The 21,949-nt window shown below is 42.4% G+C and overlaps 1 protein-coding gene across 2 annotated transcripts in view; it reads right to left on the bottom strand.

Annotated features, from left to right (window-relative positions):
* Nucleotides 1–21,949, bottom strand: part of LOC140201542 (kinesin-like protein KIF13B) — a 271,092-nt gene that overhangs the window by 65,527 nt on the left and 183,616 nt on the right. For both annotated transcript variants that reach the window (XM_072265811.1, XM_072265812.1), the window contains exons 20-24: nucleotides 20,055–20,204; nucleotides 7,931–8,071; nucleotides 5,964–6,137; nucleotides 3,106–3,263; nucleotides 2,008–2,140 (exon numbers count right to left, since the gene is read on the bottom strand). In XM_072265811.1, the coding sequence (XP_072121912.1) occupies nucleotides 2,008–2,140; nucleotides 3,106–3,263; nucleotides 5,964–6,137; nucleotides 7,931–8,071; nucleotides 20,055–20,204 (756 nt within the window). The remainder of the gene's footprint in view (nucleotides 1–2,007; nucleotides 2,141–3,105; nucleotides 3,264–5,963; nucleotides 6,138–7,930; nucleotides 8,072–20,054; nucleotides 20,205–21,949) is intronic.

The following is a 21,949-nucleotide window of genomic DNA, read 5'->3' as shown; positions in this document are numbered from 1 at the left end:
GAAATCAGGTTTATTATCACTGACATATGTTGTGAAATTTGTTGATTTGCAGCAGCAGTACAGTGCAATACATAAAATATACCATCAATTATAATAAGAAATATATAAATATATATACACAGAGCGGACTCTGGTTAATTGGGATAGCCATTTATTTGGGACAACATTTGAAGAACAAAACCAGATTGAAAATAGCTGGATTCCCTTCACTGCTTCGAGACACTATGCGGATTAATTGGGACAGGAGACTGTAGCCGAACAGTTTCCAACTAGAGTCAGTCATGTGCATGTCGTGTAGCAGTTCAACACTACACAGTGCTTAACAGTGAACAGTTTTTAAATAGCATCACCTGTGTGTGTTTGTTTTCAGAAAGCAGTGATTTTTGTCACCGATAGTTGGCAAGTAATAAACAGCAAGACAATTCAGAACTGTTTTGCTCTCTGAAGTCTCAAACATTCAGGCTTAGAGATGCCAGAACAGCCGGGAGTGAAAATAAAACAGTTTCACCACTTCAACAAGTTAGGGATTACAAAGAATTTGAAGGAATCAACAATCATCTTGAATATTACAATGAAAATGAAGATTTGGGGGATGCAATCATCGAAAGCATTGTATGAAGGCAGTCCATTATCTGTACTAGGTGTTTATGCTGATTTTGTTCATTTGCAGTCAATCAAATGAAAATATCATTGTACGCAAAATGCTGGAGGAACTCAGCAGGTCAGGTTTCATGGAAATAGTTAAAAAGGTATAAAAAAAGACTAAGTAGTATTTAACTGAGTAGCAAATTATGTATTTAAGTGAAATATAGAACAAATTAGAACACTATCAATGCTACTGCAGAACTATAAAGCGGTGTATTAGTTCCTAGTAGTTATTGATGGAGGAAATAATTCAATATAGGCATCTGTAAATGAAGAAAATCAGCTCAGACACCTAGTGTAGATAATGGATTGTCCTCAAACAATGCTGTTGATGATTGCATCCTCCAAATGTTCATTTTCATTGTAACATTCAACATGATTGTCAATACCTTCAAATTCTTCATAGCTATTAACTTGTTGAAGTGGTGAAATCATTTCATTTTCACTCTCAGCTGTTCCTGGTATCTCCAAGCCTGAACGCTTGAAAACGCAGTCAGCAAAACAGTTCTGAATTGTCTTACTGTACACTTCTCAACAATTACCTGTGACAAAAAAAATCACTGCTTTTTGAACACAAACACATGCAGCTGACGTTAATAAAAAAAACCTGACTGCTCTAAGCACCGTGTAGTGTCTACCAGCCACACAAGTGCATGCAACTAATGTTCGTCAGAAGCTGTTCAGCAACAGTTTCCTGTCCCAATTCAGTGGTATAGTGTCTCAAGTAAATGAAGGGCATCCTGGCTATCTTCTCAATTAGTTTTTGTTCTTTAAGAGTTGTCCCAAATAAGCAGCTGTCCCTATTAACCAATGGCCCAATTAACTGGAATCCACTGCATATGCATTATATACAGTATATTCAGTACTGCAAAAAGTGAGCAAAAAGAGTGAGGGGTTCAATCTCTGTGTCAGAAATCTGATGGCAGAGCAGAAGAAGCTTTGCCTAAAACATAGACTATGTATCTACAGGCTCCTGTACTTCTCTGATGGCAGTAATGAGAAGAGGACATGTCCTGGGTGGGGACGGGGGGGGGGTCATTAGTGAAGGTGAAAACACCACCGTACCAGTGTTTTCTAAGCAGAACACATTGAGATGGGGAAGTATCCAACTCAGCCAATGTATACTTCTGCCAGACTAAAAACCCCTGCAACATCACCATAACCACAGGAGACTCTGCATGATGAAGGGTTTCAGCCTGAAACATCAATTGTTTATTCTTCTCCAAAGATGCTGCCCAACTTGCTGAGTTCCTCCAGCATTTTGTGTGTTACTATTTCACCTTAACATTTAAGATCCAAACACTTTCGAAACTTCCAAAAGTGATGCTCAATAGGCGTCGTCAGAATGACACTTCTCATTACCTGGCGTAGCTGGAAAATGCCACCTGTGGAAACATCCTTGGAGGGGATTACCTCCACAGGAACATAGTCCCCATTCTCATTCAGTTCCAAGATCTGGATCCACAGCTCGACCTTCCGCATCACCTCACTCCATCTGGAAATGAATATTATTTTATTTACAAAAAGCTGCACTTAGTACCATTGTATTATACACAAAACATTGATGAACCAAAATACTTTCTCAAGTAGGTAATGAATAATGTTATTTACACAACTTATGAAGGTTGAGTCATTTAAACATTTTCTTCCAATTATTACATTAGTATTAACACACAGTGTGATTGAACAAAAAAAATCAAATATTAGCCGGTGAAGTTCAATGTGAACAAGCTTACACTGCTGCACAATGGAGATAGTACATTAACATTAATGCATTTTAAATAAATATGTGGTTTACCATTACTCTATGTTTTATAACCCTATCAACATGCACTTAACCCTGTCTACTCATGGCTCAGAGTCTTATGGCATGTTCCTTGAAACTGCATTGCTGGTCTTTGGAAAATATCTAACACACATTAACAGATATTTTCTCATGAGAATAATGTACATGTTTAAACACAAATTTCTGGTCAGCCTGAGAAGGATGTATCAGGCTAAAAATGTAAAATAGAACATTGTAGTAAAGGGTAATTAAATAGGGTAAACAAAAAAGACTGAGCAATCCCAACCGAACAAACCAATAGTGCATTGTTTTGCAAATTTATTTCAAGAAATATACACACTCTTGTCTGGATAAAGGACTTGAGGCTTACTATGATGCTGTATCACAGCAATGGATATCTCTGCTATAAGAGTATAGATTTCTTTGACGAAAGAATATGGAAATTTTAGGAAAGGCCTTTGGCAACCAATTGCTGAACAATAAGAGAACTCTCTGAAGACAGGGTGAGGGAAAATCAAAGCAATAAACAGAGTTGTCAACGGTAGGTTAGATGGTAGTTCTTGTTAGTTTACAGGATCACCTGTTTGCAATGCTATACAGTTTTCTAATTTTAATGAAAATTTCAAATAAATGATAATCTAATGAAAATTGGAAGTTAAATCCTAAATAATCACCTATCCCGTAGTGATCGTGTTTTGGCTTGTATTATTCCCAAGTCCCATATGGAAGGAGTTTTACGAGGGTCACACGGTTTATGTCCATAGACTTGGAATGCCAAAGCTCCTTCAGAGAGATATTCCAGCAGGTCCTCAGAAAGACTGACCGAGAATTCCTGATAAAATGCAACCAGATGTAATTATGGATGGATTTTAATGCAATGTAACAACATCCAATAGAGTGGACAGACACCTTCCCACAGGGATAAACTTTCAACAGTCTGGTACAAAAGTTTGTTCACGAGCTTAGCAGTGGAGGAATTTAAACTGATTAGAGTCTGTCTTCAATAGTGATAACAAAACTGTAACTGCTGGAAACTGTGATTAGAAACACAAATAGCATATAGCACTATTTTAAGTGTAACTGAAAGAGAAGAGTTTCTATTTCTGGGCTGCTTGATGTTTAATATACAGTTACACAGAGAGGACCAGCTCATTTCCTCCAGATGTTCACTGCCTGCATTCTAGGTTGTGTGTCAATGTTTTGATACCAATCATTTCTGCTGATACGTTCCCCTCAAGGAACTAAGGTCTCACTCAAGGCATCAAATGCATCATAGAACCTGTAAGAGCAAGAATGTAATGCGGAGCCTTTATAAGGCACTGGTCTGACTGCACCCAGAGTATTGTGAGCAGTTTTGTGCCCCTTATCTAAGAAAGGACACACTGGGCATTGGAGAGGGTCCAGAGGAAGTTCACAATAATTACTCTGGGAATGAAAGGGTTAACGCACGAGGAGCATTTGATAACAACAGGAATTCTGCAGATGCTGGAAATTCAAGCAACACACATCAAAGTTGCTGGTGAACGCAACAGGCCAGGCAGCATCTGTAGGAAGAGGTGCAGTCGACGTTTCAGGCCGAGACCCTTCGTCAGGACTAACTGAAGGAAGAGTGAGGAAGGGATTTGAAAGTTGGAGGGGGAGGGGGAGATCCAAAATGATAGGAGAAGACAGGAGGGGGAGGGATAGAGCCAAGAGCTGGACAGGTGATAGGCAAAAGGGGATACGAGAGGATCATGGGACAAGAGGTCCAGGAAGAAAGACAGGGTGGGGGGGGACCCAGAGGATGGGCAAGAGGTATATTCAGAGGGACAGAGGGAGAAAAAGGAGAGTGAGAGAAAGAATGTGTGTATAAAAATAAGTAACAGATGGGGTACGAGGGGGAGGTGGGGCCTTAGCGGAAGTTAGAGAAGTCGATGTTCATGCCATCAGGTTGGAGGCTACCCAGATGGAATATAAGGTGTTGTATACCTTATATATGGGATGGGAGGGACGAACGGTCCCCTGGTCCTCACCTACCACCCCACCAGCCTCCGGGTCCAACATATTATTCTCTGTAACTTCTGCCACCTCCAACGGGATCCCACCACTAAGCAGATCTTTCCCTCCCCACCTCTCTGCATTCCGCAGGGATCGCCCCCTACGCAACTCCCTTGTCCATTCGTCCTTCCCATCCCTCCCCACTGATCTCCCTCCTGGCACTTATCCATGTAAGCGGAACAAGTGCTACACATGCCCTTAACATTTCCTCCCTTACCACCATTCAGGGCCCCAAACAGTCCTTCCAGGTGAGGCAACACTTCACCTGTGAGTCGACTGGGGTGATATACTGCGTCCGGTGCTCCCGATGTGGCCTTTTATATATTGGCGAGACCTGACGCAGACTGGGAGACCGCTTTGCTGAACATCTACGCTCTGTCCGCCAGAGAAAGCAGGATCTCCCAGTGGCCACACATTTTAATTCCACATCCCATTCCCATTCTGACATGTCTATCCACGGCCTCCTCTACTGTAAAGATGAAGCCACACTCAGGTTGGAGGAACAACACCTTATATTCCGTCTGGGTAGCCTCCAACCTGATGGCATGAACATCGACTTCTCTAACTTCCGCTAAGGCCCCACCTCCCCCTCGTACCCCATCTGTTACTTATTTTTATGCACACATTCTTTCTCTCTCACTCTCCTTTTTCTCCCTCTGTCCCTCTGAATATACCTCTTGCCCATCATCCTCTGGGTTCCCCCCCCCCGCTTGTCTTTCTTCCCGGACCTCCTGTCCCATGATCCTCTCATATCCCCTTTTGCCTATCACCTGTCCAGCTCCTGGCTCTATCCCTCCCCCTCCTGTCTTCTCCTATCATTTTGGATCTCCCCCTCCCCCTCCAACTTTCAAATCCCTTACTCACTCTTCCTTCAGTTAGTCCTGACGAAGGGTCTCGGCCTGAAACGTCGACTGCACCTCTTCCTACAGATGCTGCCTGGCCTGCTGCGTTCACCAGCAACTTTGATGTGAGGAGCATTTGATTGCTCCGGGCATGCAGTCACTGGAGTTTAGATGATTGAGGGGCGATTTCATTGAAACCTATTGAATATTGAAAGACCTATATAGAGTGGATGTGCAGGGAATGTTTCCTATAATGGATGAGCTGAAGAACAGAGGGCACAGCCTCAGAATAGAGGAATGTCCATTTAGTACAGAGGTGCGGAAGAAGCTCTTTAGCCAGAGGGTGGTGAATCTGTGGAATTCATTTTCACAGAGGCCAAGTCATTGGATATACTTAAAGTGGAGGTTGATAAATTCTTCAATAGTAAAGGCATCAAAGGTCTATGTCTATAACAGTTACTTGCACGTTGTGTTTTATAGAATTGCTTGATATTATTTTTTCAATTGAGTTCTTTATGCTTAATATTGTGTTTTATTAAGCTGCATTGGATTCGGGGTATCCAATCACGTTGTTCTCTTTTACACTCTGCTCTTGAAGAACATCAATAAAGAACCTTGAATCTTAAATGAAGTTCTAAGATTTAAGTTCTTACCTTACAGTGGTCAAAAACAACCATGCACTCTGGGTCTTTTCCAGCTGGACTTAATGAGGAAGGATCTACTTCTGGAGCAACCATGGTTGGTTCTGTCTGATCCCAAAAGGTGTACTGGCAGAAAACAAAGTTTGACAGGTGTCGAGGCAAGCCCGTAGCTTGAAGGATTTTTATCTGGTGGAGAAAAATACTCATACAATCATATGTACTTGGATCTTCACTTCCAGACTTGCATAATATTTAAAGATACAGCAACTACTCAGAGGATGGTGCGAGTGTGAAACGAGCTGCCAGAGGAACACAAGATATTCTGCAGATCCAAAGCAACACACACAAAATGCTGAGGAACTCAGCATCCACGGAGCGGAATAAACAGTCGACGTTTCAGGCAGAGAGCCTTCATCGGACTGAAAAGGAAGTGGGAAGAGGCCAGAATAAGGTGGTAGGGGAGGGCAAGGAGAACAAGCTAGAAGGTGGTAATAGGTGAGGCCAGGTGTGGAAGAGGGTATGTGGGTGGGGAAGGGGGATGACTCGTGGAAAAGGTAAAGGGATGAAGAAGGAGAAATTTGATAGGAGAGAAGAGTGGACCATGGGAGAAGGGAAGGAAGAGGGTCACTAGAAGGACGTGTTAGGCAGGTGAGAAGAGAAAGAGTAACAGGGAGCCAGAATGGGGAATGTTAAAATGGAGAAAATGGGAGGAAGAGGCGTAGAAGAAATGACTGGAAGTTAAGAGAAGTTACATCAGGGTGGAAGCTACACAGCCAGAATACGAGGTAATGCACCTCCAAACTGAGATTGACCCCAGCATGGCAGTAGAAGAAGCCATAGACAGACATGTGGGAATGGGGTGGGTGGGGGGAGGGGGGGGAGAAAGGTGGGGGAGAGGGGGATTATATGACTCCATGACTCAGTCAGTGACTGACAAGAGAACATGCATGCAGTTTGTCCAAACAGGCAAAATGCCTCTAGATCAGGAGATTTCTGAACTTGTTCAAAAAGAGGAGGATGGGTATCAGAAGAGGGCAGTGAGGAGAAACTCTGTACAACTTAACAAGCCCTGATTGTTGCTGTTGAAGAGGGTGGGGGAGGGGAGGTGAAGCAATAAGAAATTGTTTGCTCCTTATCAATAGCCACGTGTGCTCTTCATACTCCTGTCAGTCATTTACTTTATCAGATGTGAGTGCAGCTCTCAGTGTACAGTCATTTAGCATAAAATGTCAGCTATGGTGTTAAGAGGGCAAATGGAAGCAAATCAATCATCAACTCCTCTCTGCTACTGAATGGCAAATAAACTTGAAAAAACTAAACAGTTTACCTGCTATGCAACCAATGCTCACGATTTAACTATTATTACTCTGCCTTCTCCACTACGACTCTCAGTAAGTAAATTGTTTGCTTTCTGACAGACCATTGTTCTGGATTTAGACACCTTGCTCAACTTTCGTAGCTTCAATCAATAAATAATCTAGGAATATGTACAACGAAAGTTTTGTCAAAACATGAAAGTCTGCTTTCTAAAGATAGGAATTAAATTACTAAAAGTATCTGTAATGTTATAAAATAATAAATGTCAGCAGTACTGTTTCACCCACAATACTGTTCTCCGTCAGTTTCATAAAAAGTGATTTCCATCAGGATACCCAGAGCAACACACACAAAATGCTGGAGGAAATCAGCACGTCAGGCAGGATCTATAGAGAGGAATAAACAGTCAATGTTTCAGGCCAAGGCCCTTCCTCAGGACTGGAAAGGAAGGGGAAGATGCCAGAATAGGAAGGTGGGTGGAGGGAGGGGAAAGCGTACAAGCTGTCAAGGGACAAGACTGGAGATAGTCTCCACCTGAAACGTTGACAGTTTATTCTCCTGACTTGCTGAGTTCATCCAGCATTTTGTGTGTGGTGCGCTGGATTTCCAGCATCTGCAGAATCCCTTGTGTTTATGGAAAGTACCCACTCAGTGACACGTACTCTGCAGGTGAATTTTCGTGCCGTTTCCCTTTCATGCGATTCACTCTCATTCCCATCGTCCAGTGCATCATCTCCACCAGCGATGCGATCATTGAAGTCACCACTTGTTCGTAACACCTCTACGTGCAAGCGTCCTGCAACCTTAGAAAAGAAGGGCAGATAATACATCTCATCCAATTACTAAGTAAACTCTGCACATTCAATGAAATGTACATGCAACTAACATTCAGGGTTCACTCACAAACCAAAAGCACAACTTTGAATGAACATTCTCTATTTACTTAATAGTTTACCAATACTGAGGTGGTACTCACCTAGACACCTGTGTTTAACAACACAATCTCACTCATAGCATCTGCATTGGTTAAGTTAGGGTTACTGAGTTGTGGGCATGCTATGATGTCGTCAGAAGTATGGTAACACTTGTGGGTTGCCCCCAGCACATCCTCGGACTATTGGTCATTGATGCAAATAAAGCAATTCACTGCATGGTTCAATGGACATGTGGCAAATCTTTGAGGCCATGCTATGTTGGCACCTGAAGTATGGCAACATTGCCAGCCTTTCCGAGCACGTCTTTGTACTGTGTTGGTCGTTGGTACAAACCACGCATTTCACTGTGTTTCGATGTACATGTGACAAATAAAGATGATCTTAATTTCTGACAGATTCTGTAGAACAAGTGAAGCTGCTACATGTGACTTGAAGCAAAGTTCCCACTGAGGCGTGTGTGCACACACATCTTTTGCTACTGTCGCACAAAAGAATTTAAACTACGCACGAAAGTTCGTCACCCTCTACCTCATTGGCATGTTAAGTATATTCCACGATCGTACACAATCAGATTTCCTTTTCCGGTTTCTAATGTGGAGTTTCCAATGATTTGTCTGCAGATTGTAGAACTGGCTTATTAATACTGTCTTTATTGAAGAAATTATTCAGTGTGCACATGTCATTGTCACTGGGAAAAAATTGCACAGCTCAAGATTTTTGTGCTCACTGGTCATTACAAATTAGAGCAAACATTGACTTGAAGTACAGCTGAAGTATTTTAACCCAGTAATCCTCCTTGGGAATGATTGACAGCATCACTTTCTATAGTCACAATCAAAGTGCATCTGTCAGTACACACAGCTATGGTTATTTGTATAATGTGAAATCAGAACACGCATGCAGCAATGTGACACTGATTTCAGCTCCAATCGCATTGCTAACAACCTTTCCTTAAAGACATCTAGTACCTCACAAGCAGGATTTTTGTAAATTTAAGTTACGCATATACCAATTACTGGATAAAAACAGGATTGAAGATAGCCTTTAACATTTCCAATTACAGACTCAGAGATTATTATGTAGGGAATGCTCCACGCAATTAGTTATATTAAACAGAGATCAAAGCCATTCCTCCGTTAAATGCCCACAACGTTTAAAATGGAACAGTGCTCTAATTTTAAATAAAGCAACAGATCCACTGACATAAAGGGGCAATGAGATTCATGGTGAAACCCTGATGGAAAAATTAAATACATACACAATAAACCAGCTGCCATTTGGGCACTAGTCTGCTGAATGACCTTTGTCTGAAATGCCAGCTTACCTTTTTAAGATACCAACAAACTTCCTGCCTATACTTTGTTCTGAAGTAGAGATTTACAGCCTCAAAGCTGGCCAAATGGCCCCCCTTCCTCAATGTCAATACATTTACTGAAAAGAGGTGGGCCCTACACATGAATAGAAATCCTGGTGGAGATAAGGTAGATTCGGGCAATGCCTATGTATCGATGACAGACAGAGACCCAAGAGAGTGCAGATGCCAGAATCCGCAGCAAAAACAAACTACTGGAAGAACCCAGCAGATCAGAGTCAGGTTTAATATCACCAGACAACAGGAATTCTGCAGATGCTGGAAATTCAAGCAACACACATAAAAGTTGCTGGTGAACGCAGCGGGCCAGGCAGCATCTCTAGGAAGAGGTGTAGTCGACGTTTCAGGCCGAGACCCTTCGTCAGGACTAACTGAAGGAAGAGTTAGAAAGAGATTTGAAAGTGGGAGGGGGAGGGGGAGATCCAATATGATAGGAGAAGACAGGAGGGGGAGGGAAGGAGCCAAGAGCTGGACAGGTGATAGGCAAAAGGGGATACGAGAGGATCATGGGACAGGAGGTCCGGGAAGAAAGACGGGGGGGGGGGGACCCAGAGGATGGGCAAGGGGTATATACAGAGGGGCAGAGGGAGAAAAAGGAGAGTGAGAGAAAGAATGTGTGTATAAAAATAAGTAACAGATGGGGTACGAGGGGGAGGTGAGGCATTAGCGGAAGTTAGAGAAGTCGACGTTCATGCCATCAGGTTGGAGGCTACCCACATATCTATCCACGACCACATCCCATTCCCATTCTGACATGTCTATCCATGGCCTCCTCTACTGTAAAGATGAAGCCACACTCAGGTTGGAGGAACAACACCTTATATTCCGTCTGGGTAGCCTCCAACCTGATGGCATGAACATCGACTTCTCTAACTTCCGCTAATGCCCCACCTCCCCCTCGTACCCCATCTGTTACTTATTTTTATACACACATTCTTTCTCTCACTCTCCTTTTTCTCCCTCTGTCCCTCTTACTATACCCCTTGCCCATCCTCTGGGTCCCCCCCACCCCCTGTCTTTCTTCCCGGACCTCCTGTCCCATGATCCTCTCGTATCCCTTTTGCCTATCACCTGTCCAGCTCTTGGCTCCATCCCTCCCCCTCCTGTCTTCTCCTATCATTTTGGATCTCCCCCTCCAACTTTCAAATCCCTTACTCACTCTTCCTTCAGTTAGTCCTGACGAAGGGTCTCAGCCTAAAGCGTCGACTGCACCTCTTCCTAGAAATGCTGCCTGGCCTGCTGCGTTCACCAGCAACTTTTATGTGTGTTGCTTTAATATCACCAGCATAGGTTGTGAAATTTGTCGTCTTTGCAGCAGCAGCAAAAGGAAGTAAATTGAATTACAGTAAATACAGTGTGTGACCAGCATCTGGGGTCGGGGGTGGGGGAGGAATTATTGATGTTGAGGACTGGAGAGGGAAGATAGCCAGGACAGAGAATGGGGGGGGGGATGGGGGGTGAGACAAGGGTCAGTGGATGATAAGTGGACCAAGGAGGAGAGAGGAGTGATAAGGATGATAGGCAGGTGGAGAAGCAGGAGTTGGTATATAACAATCACTGCAATTCAAATCACTGCTGTTCTAATGGACTTGATAGTTAGATACTTCATTAATCCCAAAAGAAATTAGTGTCACAGTAGCATTACAAATGCAGGGACATACTGTAAATATTAGAAGAGAAGTAGAAAGAATAAAAAATAAGTTACCACAAACAGTCTAACAGGAGGGGATTATCGCTTCCCTGGCTATAGGTTGACTCATTATAGAGCCTAAAGGCCGAAGGTAAGAATGACTTGTTATTAAACGTGCTCCTCTGTTCAGCCAAGTTGGCATGCAGAGGGTGAGAAACTAGACCTCAAGCCAGTTACTTATCATGTGTACATCGAAACATGCAGTGAAATATATTGTTTGTGTTAACCAACACAACCCAAGGATGTGGTGGGGGCAGCCCTACAAGTGTCACCACACATTCTGGTGCCAACATAGCATACCCACACTGTTCAGCAGAACAACACGTAGCCAACATAACACAAGCAACAACAAGCACAGCAAAACATAGTTGTACACTATGCTCCACTCGGTTTCTAAAATGATGTGGAAAACAGTGCATTTTAAATCATTCAAAGGTGTGTAAATACATAAATGTTAATAACTTGGTTATATATTATTACCACTGCTGACCCATTGTCTCAGCCAGGTATATGGGAAATAACCTGGGGTGAAAAAACTAATTACTTAACATACAAATTGGAGAAACTTGAAATCTAATTTTTGGGCATCTCTCGTTGTAAATTTTAATGGTCAAGGTATAATATATATTCTACCGCTACTGTTGGTAGAATCTCAGATGGTGATGAGGTGGTGTACAGGACTGAGAAAGATTAACTGGTTGAATGGAGCCACATTCAACATCTGCAAGATCAAGGAATTATAGCCCAGTATGGTAACACCGATGTCTTTGAGTGGAAAATCCTACAAAAGGTAGTGGATTCGGCCCAGTACATCATGGGCACAACCACCGAGCACATTTACATGAGACATTGCCGTTGAAAACAGCATCCATCATCAGAGATCCTCACCACCCAGGACATGCTCTTTTCTCACTGCTGCCATCAGGTAGAAAGTACAAGTACAGGGGCCTCAGGATTCACAGCTCCAGGTTCAAGAACAGTTACTACCCTTAAGCCATCAGGATCTTGAACAAAAAGTGATAATTACACTCATTTAAGGACTCTTATCTTGTTATTTCATACTCATTATTTATTGCTTTTTTTTATATCTGTACTTGCACAGTTTGTTGTTCATGATCCTGTTACAGCTATTGTTCTATAGATTTGCTAAGTATGCTTGCAGAAAAAGAATCTCAAGGTTGTATGCGGTGAGATGTATGTACTCTGATAATAAATTTCACTTTGAACTTGAACTCCTTGAATTGATTGTGGACTTCAGGAAGGGGAGGTCAGAAGAACACACACCAGTCCTTATTGAGGGATCAGCAGTGGAAAGAGTGACCAGATTCAAGCATCTGGGCATCAGCATCTTAGAGCATCTACCCTGGAAGCAACACACTGATACAGTCAGAAAGGCAGTATATTGACAGCTCTATGTTAAAGAGAATCAGTATCAAAGACTCTTACAAATTTCGAGATATGCATGGTGGAGAGTGTTCCGATTGGCTGCATCCCCACCTGGTACAGATGTTTCAATGCTCACGGTTGTAATAGACTCAGCCACCTCCATGATAGGCACAAGCCTCTCCACCAGTGCCTCAAGGTGACATCCATTCTCGCCATCTGAGACCTGTCCTCTTTTCATTGGGGAGGAGGGTACAGGAGCCTAAAGACCTTCACTCAAAGATTTAGGAACATCTACTTCCCATCCACCATAAAGTTTCTAAACAGTTCATGAATACTACTTCATTATTCCTTCTCAATTTCTTTTTTATTTTTGTGATTAATGATAAAAGAACTCTAAAGATTAGCTTTACTTCTCACTCATACATCAAAAAATACAGTGAAAATGCACTGTTTGCATCAACAACCAACACAGTCCTAATGTGTGCTGGGGGCAGCTCAGAAGTGTTGTCATGTTTCTAGCACCAACATAGCATGCCCACAAGTTACTGATCCTAACCCGCACATCTTCAGAAACCATGATATGCAACCTGTCACTAAAGATTCATTTTCTGCACTGCCATTTAGATTTCTTTGCTATAAATCTTGCCACTGTCAGTGACGAGCATGATGAGAGGTTTCATTAGGACATGGAAAAATGTATCAGGGCAACTGGAATTCATCAATGCTGGCTGATTATTGTTGGACACTTAAGCAAGAAGCCTCAGACACTGAGTACAAATGAAAATCATCAACATTTTTAGCTTAGTTGAACATTGTAAAGCAACAGCACTGTTATGCAATTAAACAAATTACATTCAATAAAAGTTAATTTCTTGTTCCTCCAAATTCTGAAGTGATACAAGTAGTCTAAAGTTATATTTGTGTTCTGCTTCCATAAGACATAGAAGAAGAATTAGGCCATCTGGCCCATCGAGTCTGCTCTGCCATTCGATCATGGCTGATCCTTTTTTCCTATCTCCTCCTCAACCCCAGTTCCCTGCCTTCTCCCTGTAACCTTTGATGCCATTGAAAAGGAATAATGAGGTAGTATTCATGAACTGATTACATGTCCAATCAAGAACCTAACAATCTCTGCCTTAAATACACCCAACAACCTGGCCTCCACAGCTGTACGTGGCAACAAATTCCACAAATTCACCACCCTTTGGCTAAAGAAATTTCTCTGCATCTCTGTTTTGAAAGGGCACCCCTCTATCCTGAGACTGTGCCCTCTTGTCCTAGACTCTCCCACCATGAGAAACATCCTTTCCATATCTACTCTCTCTAGGCCTTTCAACATTCAAAAAGATTTCAATGAGATCCCCCCTCATCCTTCTGAATGCCAGTGAGTACAGTGAGTAACCATCAAACGTCACTCATATGATACATTGGACAACAAATTTTTTTTCAAAAGTGTTGCTTCCTCAGAATTTTTTTTTGTTTGTTATAGACTGCTTGAAGATGAACACAAGTATAATTTCAGACTACTTGAATGACGTAGGAACTTGGAGAAACAACAAATTAACTTTTATTGAATATAATGTGTTTATTTGCATAATGGTGCTGATGCTTTGCAATAGTTCAACTAAGTTAAAAATATTTTGTTAATAATTTTCATTTGTACTCAGTGTCTGAGGCTTCTCGCTTAAGTATCCAACAATAATTCGCCAGCACTGATGGATTCCAGTTGCTCTGGTATCTTTTCTCCATGACTGCAATGTCCTGGTGAAACCTTTCACCATGCTTGTCACTAACAGCACCAAGATTTGCAGGGAAGAAGTCTAAATAGGAATGCAGAAAATGAATCTTAAGTGACATGTTGCATTTCATGGTTTCAGATGCTTGAAGCATGCTTTCAACCAGCTGCATGTAGTTTGGTGCTCTGTAGATGCCAAGAAAAAATCTTAACAACTTCCTTGAATGCCTTCCATGTGATTTTCTCCGGTCCCACTAGAAATTCTTCAAATTACCTGTCACTGATGACCTGCTTGATTTGTGGACCAACAAAAATGCTTTCCTTAATCATGGCATCAGTTATTCTGGGAAGCATCTCTCTCAAATATCAAAATCCTTCATAGACATTTTTGTGCCTGGTGATGGCAAATTCCATCCTTACAGTCCTGAACCCAATAATTATTACTAAATCTTGTCCTGCCATGCAGCAACTGTGCCGCCTAAGCATGCCCAAGCAAGCCTGGACAAGATAGGAAAGTTTCCACCTTACATTGTAGGCAACATTTTAATTGACTTGAGTTACAAATTGAAATAATAAACATGTTTATTAAAAAATGGTGCATGATAGGGAAATTTTGTGGTGAATTTCATGATCAGTAGCCCAAAATTCATAAGGTACACCTAAAGGTATTCAGGAAGCAAAATCTTTGTTGTCCAGTGTTAATCCTTTCATTCCTGGAATCATCCTTGTGAATCTCCTCTGGACCCTCTCCAATGCCAGCACATCTTTTCTAAGATGAGGCCTCACCAGTTCCTTACAAAGCCTCAGCATCACATCCTTGCTTTTGTATTCTAGACCTCTTGAAATAAATGATAACATGGCATTTGCCTTCCACACCACCAACTCAACCTGTAAGTTAACATTCAGGGTGTTCTCCACAAGGACTCCCACGTCCATCTGCATCTCAGATTCCTGGATTTTCTCCCCGTTTAGAAAATAGTCTGCACATTTATTTCTACTACCAAAGTGCATGACCATGCATTTTCCAACAGTGTATTTCATTTGCCACTTTTTTGCCCATTTTCCTAATCTGTCCAAGTCCTCTGCATCCTACCTGTTTTCTCAACACTACCTGCCCCTCCATCAATCTTCACATCATCTGCAAACTTGGCAAAGTAATCTATTCCATCATCTAAATACAGCATAAAAAGAAGTGGTCCCAACACTGACCCCTGTGGAACACCACCAGTCACTGGAAGCCAACCAGAAAAGGCTCCTTTTATTCTCACTTGCTGCCTCCTACCAATCAGCCAATGCTCTAACCATGTTAGTAACTTTCCTGTAATACCATGAACTCTTAACTTGGTAAGCAGCCTCATGTGTGGCACCTTGTCAAAGGCCTTCAGAAAGTTCAAATATACAACATCTACTACATCCCCTTTATCTATCCTACTTGTAACTTGGAATTCCAACAGGTTCGTCAGGCAGGATTTTCCCTGAAGGAAACTATGCTGACTTTGTACTATCTTGTCCTGTGTCACCAAGTACACCATCACCTCATCCTTAACAATTGACTCCAACATTTTCCCAACCACTGAGGTCAGGCTAACTGGTCTATAAGTTCCTTTCTGCTGCCTTCCTCCTTTCTTAAAGAGTGGAATAATATTTGCAATTTTCCAGTCCTCTGGCATGATACTTGAGTCCAATGATTTTTGAAAAATCATTTCTAATGCCACCATAATCTCTAATACTACCTCTTTCAGAAACCTGGGGTGCAGTTCTTTTGGTCCTGATGACTTATGTACCTCTATGTCTTCCAGCTTTTTGAGCACCTTCTCTTCTATAACAGTAATTGCACCCACTTCTCTTCCTTCACACACTACAAAATCAGGCATACTGCTAGAGTCTTCCACAGTGAAGACTGATGCAAAATACTCATTTAGTTCATCAGCCATCTCCTTGTTCCCTATTACTATTTCTCCTGCCTCATTTTCTAGTGGTCCTATATCCACTCTCATTTCTCTTCTATTTTTAATATACTTGAAAAACTTTGATATTATTTGCTAGCTCGCTTTCATATTTCATCTTTTCCCTTCTAATGATTTTTTTAGTTGTTCTCTGTAGGTTTTTAGAAACTTCCCGATCCTCTATCTTCCCACTAATTTTTGCTTTGTTGTATGCCCTTTCTTTTACTTTTTCAATGGCTTTGACTTCCCTTGTCAGCCATGGTTGTACTATTTTACCATTTGAGTATTTCTTTATTTTTGGAATACATATGTCCTGCACCTTCCTCATTTTTTCCCAGAAACGCATGCAATGCTGCTCCGCTGACATTCCTGCCGGCAGCTCCTTCCAATTTACTTTGGCCAACTCCTCTCTCATACTACTGTAATTTTCCTTACTCCACTGAAATACTCTAATTCAAACAACAGGAATTCTGCAGATGCTGGAAATTCAAGCAAGACACATAAAAGTTGCTGGTGAACGCAGCAGGCCAGGCAGCTTCTCTAGGAAGAGGTGCAGTCGACGTTTCTGGCCGAGACCTTTCGTCAGGATGAAGGGTCTCGGCCTGAAACGTCGACTGCACCTCTTCCTAGAGATGCTGCCTGGCCTGCTGCGTTCACCAGCAACTTTTATGTGTGTTACTCTAATTCAAACTTTACTTTCTCCCTATTACATTTCAAATTGAACACAATCATATTGTACTAATAACTGGTTCCTAAGGGTTCTTTTACCTTAAGCTCCCTAATCGCTTCCGGTTTATTACATAACACCAATCCAGTATAGCTGATCCCCTAGTAGGCTCAAAGATAAACTGCTTTAAAAAGCTATCTCTTAGGCATTCAACAAATTCACTCTCTTGAGATCCATTACCAACCTGATTTTCCCAATTGACCTGCATGCTAAAATCTCCCATGACTACCATAACATTGCCCTTTTGACTTGCCTTTTCTATTTCATATAAACATAGAAACCTACAGCACAATACAGGCCCTTCAGCCCACAATGCTGTGCCAAACATGTGCTTCCTGTTGCAACCTGTGGTCCACTTCCCAGCCACTGTTGAGAGGCTTGTATATTACTGCCATCAATAACCTTTTACCCTTGCAGTTTCTTAATTCAACCCACAAGGATTCAATATCTTCCAATCCTATGTTACATCTTCCTACTGATTTGATGACATTCTTTACCAGTAGAGCCACACCACCCCCTCTGCCGACCTTCCTATCCCTCCGATATAACACGTAACCTTGGGCATTCAGTTCCCAACTACAATCATCCTTCAGCCATGATTCAGTGATGGCCACAAAATCATCCACCTTTATTTCTTATACTATGCGCATTTAGATCCAACACCTCGAGTACTGTATTTGTTGTCCTTTCTGACTCTACATCCCTAATGATTTGATGCACCAGCTTCTCAGCCACGTGTTTATCTGCCAAATCATCCTGTTTCTTCCCTCACTGGTGAGTGGCACAGGCAGCAATCCAGAAATTACTACCCTGGAGGTCCTGCTTCTAAGCTTTCTACCTAACTCTCTAAGTTCTCTTTTCAGGAACTCATTGCTTTTCCTTCCTATGTCATTGGTACCAATATGTACCTGGCTGCTTCCCCGCCTCCCCAAAATGTTGTGTACGCAATCTGAGACATCCCTGACCCTGGCACCTGGGAGGCAACATACCATCCAGGTGTCCTGTTCATGTCCACAGAACCTCCTGTCTGTTCCCTCATTATCAAGTCCCCTATCACTACCGCTCTCTTCTTCTCTCTTTCCCTTCTGCACCACAGACCCATGGTCAGTGCCTATAACCTGGTTGTTGTGGCATTCTCCTGGGAGGTCATCCCCCGCAAAGTATTCAAAGCGGTATACTTGTTTTTGAGGGGAATGGACACAGGGGTGCTCTGCTCTAACTGCCCATTTCCATTTCTCCTGACGGTCACCCAGCTACTCATTTCAAGCGGTCTATCATAAACGATATGCATTAGCCAAAAGAGGAAGCAGAACACACCTGGGCTGCAACCTTGAGATTGTCAAAGGCCTGACAGAAGAATATAAAATGATGTGGACAAAATTAGGATAGACAATCAGTCCTTTCCCACGGTGGAAGTGTCAAATACTCCAGGGCTTCGGTTGACGGTGAGAGGGGGAAAGTTTAAAGGAGACTTAAGAGGTAAGGTTTTCATTACACAGTCTGGTAGGTGCCTGGAACACAGTTCCAGGAGAGGCGGTAGAAGCAGACACGACAGCAACATTTAAGAGGCATTTAGACAGGAACTGAAATATATAGGGAACAGAGTGATATGAGGCACATGCAGGCATCACGGTCAGCATGGATATGATGGACTGAAGGGCCAGTTCCTGTGATGTACTGCTCCATGTTCTTGGAAATAAGAGCATTTCAACACATCACATCTGTCAGTCTCCCTTTCACAGTGCAAATCTCAACGAAGTGGAATCCCTACAGCAGGGGTCCCCAACCTTTTCTGCATTACGGACCAGTTTAATATTGACAATATTCTTGCAGACCGGCCGACCGGGAGGTTGGGGGTAGGGTTGCCAATGGACAAGAGTAGCAGTCAAATGTGTTGTTTACCCAAAAAGACTACAATAGCCATGAAGCCTTGCGGGAGCACCAGTGCGCATGCGCGTCGTGACCTGCCGATTCCTGCACGGCCCGCCCCCGCGAGCAAATCCTTTTTGGCGATTCTGTTCGTGGGGGTGGGTGTTAATCACTACTGGAATATAGGCAATAAGTGGGTAATACACTCAATTTTGTTTCTAAAAGGGCTTATCTAACGAATTTAATATTAAACACACAGTGCATATTTTCCTGGCATGAATACAGTGATAAGTCAATTATCAGGGAAGGACAGGGGAGCTTGAAGTGTTGAACGAACTTCCAGTAGAAGTGGTAGAGGTAGGTTCGATATTATCATTTAAAGAAAAATTGGATAGGTATATGGACAGGAAAGGAATGGAAGGTTATGGGCTGTGTGCAGGTCGGCGAGACTAGGTGAGAGTAGCGTTCGGCACGGACTAGAAGGGCCGAGATAGCCTGTTTCCGTGCTGTAATTGTTATAGGGTCACTTATAAATTAATAGCATCATAACATTTTAAGTAATATTTGGATATTAAACACACAGCACATATTTTCCCCGTATAAATATATAAAATCATTGCAAAACACCAGTATCGCTGAATCAGTGGGAGTCCTGGGCTTGTTTTCCTGCAACAAGACGGTCCTATCGAGGGGTGATGGGAGACAGCGATACTCGAAGGGGGTTCCTTATGTCCAGTCTATTCCGCAGTTTAGTTTTCGTTGCACTCATTGCAGAAAACTCCGCTTCGCAGAAAAATGTTGGAAATGAAAGCAACGTTTTCAGTGCTTTCGTAGCTATCTCAGGATATTTAGCCTTGACTTTGATCCAAAATGCCGACAGAGATATTATGTCAAACATATTTTTCAGCCTGTCGTCATTTACGAGCTCGAGGAGTTGATCTCCTTCCCACCCTGACACAGATGGCGCGCGGGTCACAACCTCGCATGCGTAATGGCTGATCAGTGGCCGTGACAGGGAATGAGGAACGGTGCAGCTGAACCATATCGCTTCCCCGCGGCCCGGTGGTTGGGGACTGCTGCCCTACAGAAAATAGATATGCAATAAGGACACACTGACATCACCTACCTCCCCCTTCTGATTGATGATGGGTACTGCATACTGTAGTTTCACGTCGTAGAACAGCAACTCCAAGAAAACATTTGCAACTCCAATCAAACTGTGGTTCTCCTGTTCGTCAAAGAATGGGTCAGCCCGCTTAAAGTAGGATCTCATCATCTGTAAATACACAATCATTTCAGTCAACCAGCAGCCCATGAAACAGCTAAACAGTCAAAAACTGTTCTTGTATCATTAGCGCAAACACGAGGAAATCTGCAGATGCTGAAAATTCAAGCAACACACACAAAGTGCCGGTGGAACGTAGCAGGCCAGGCAGCATCTATAGGAAGAAGCACAGTCGACGTTTCGGGCCAAGACCCTTCGTCAGGACACAGTCTCAGCCCGAAACATTGACTGTGCTTCTTCCTACGGATGCTGCCTGGCCTGCTGCGTTCCACCAGCACTTTGTGTGTGTTTCTTATATCAATTTTTTTCTTTTTACAAAAGAGAATGGTAGATTATCAAAATTAAGAACAGATATTAAAATCACTTTCCTTTGAGATAGAGGGTTAGGAGACTCTTTGTTTAAGAGAATGTTTAACATACAGAGTACTAAACTTTCAACTCAGCATGACGCTGATCAAAATTTGGGAAATTATGGTCAGCCATATAAAACTGACAATGTAAATCATTCCTTTCACAAATATGTTGAAGTTCGAGCTCATTCCTATTCAACCATGCACATGTATATGGATAAATGAAACATTGTTCCTCTGGGGCCAAGGTGCAAAACACAGTACATATAGTCACACACAGTACATATAGTTATGATCCCACATGTACAGTCACAAAATCATATTAACACAAGTCCCTGAGTGACCTGGCCTGAGGATTGACAGGTTGGCATAAAGTGCGAGGTGCATGATTATGTGAGATAGTATAATGTTACTGCCATTGTTAAAATAAAACAAGCAATCATATAAATTTGTGACACAGCAGCAATAAAGGATGAAAAGTGACCAGTGCAGGATGAGAGTGTGTCAGTGAGTTGGGGACAAATGTCAGCCAAGGTTTCATACGGGATCTTTGAAAGAAGTGCAGCCTCAGAGCAAGAGAACCAGAGTCATACAGCACAGAAACAGGCCCACTGGTTCAGAGTTTGCACCTACTGACACCAATACCGCAGCAACCCAATTTTATCCTTATCCATCCCTATCAAATGTGCACTGCACCCCAACACCCCCAGATTCAAATACTCAACTACGTAGATACCAGAACGCAAGAGATGCTGGAAATCTAGAGTAACACACACACACAAAAAATGCTGGAGGAACTCAGACGGTCAGGCAGCATCTATGAAGCCAATGTTTTGAGTAGAGACTCTTCATCAGGACTCAAGTATGCACGATAGGTTTTTCACAGTGTCTTGGATGGTACGTAAAACCACCTTTCACTGTGCCTTATTTGGCACATGTGACAATGATAAACCAATACCAACGATTTCTGCCTGAACACTGGGCGCACGCTCTATTGGTGCCGGAATATGTGCCAACACTTGCGAGCTGCCCCCATCACATCCTTATGCTGGTTGTTAACGTGAACAACACATTTCACTGTACATTTCGTTGTACATGTGATAAATAAAATCAATCTGATTCTAATATTGTTTACCTGCACTGCACTTTTTTGGGTAGCTGTTACACATTATTCTGCATTGTTATTGTTCTATCTTGGCAACGGACTGTGTAATGATCAGATCTGCATGAATAGTATGCAAGACAAGCTTTTCACTCTAACTTGGTACGTGTGACAATAATAAACCACTGCCAACCACTAATGATGTAAAATATAGAGAGGATATTCTAAAGAAACCTATTCTGATTCATTTTGTCCATGTAATTGGTTTATTATTGTCACATGCA

The sequence above is a fragment of the Mobula birostris genome, chromosome 8, assembly GCF_030028105.1.
Source record: "Mobula birostris isolate sMobBir1 chromosome 8, sMobBir1.hap1, whole genome shotgun sequence".
NCBI lineage: Eukaryota > Metazoa > Chordata > Chondrichthyes > Myliobatiformes > Myliobatidae > Mobula > Mobula birostris.
Note: the sequence above shows the minus strand (reverse complement) of the source record. Positions and strands in the feature narration are given on the sequence as shown.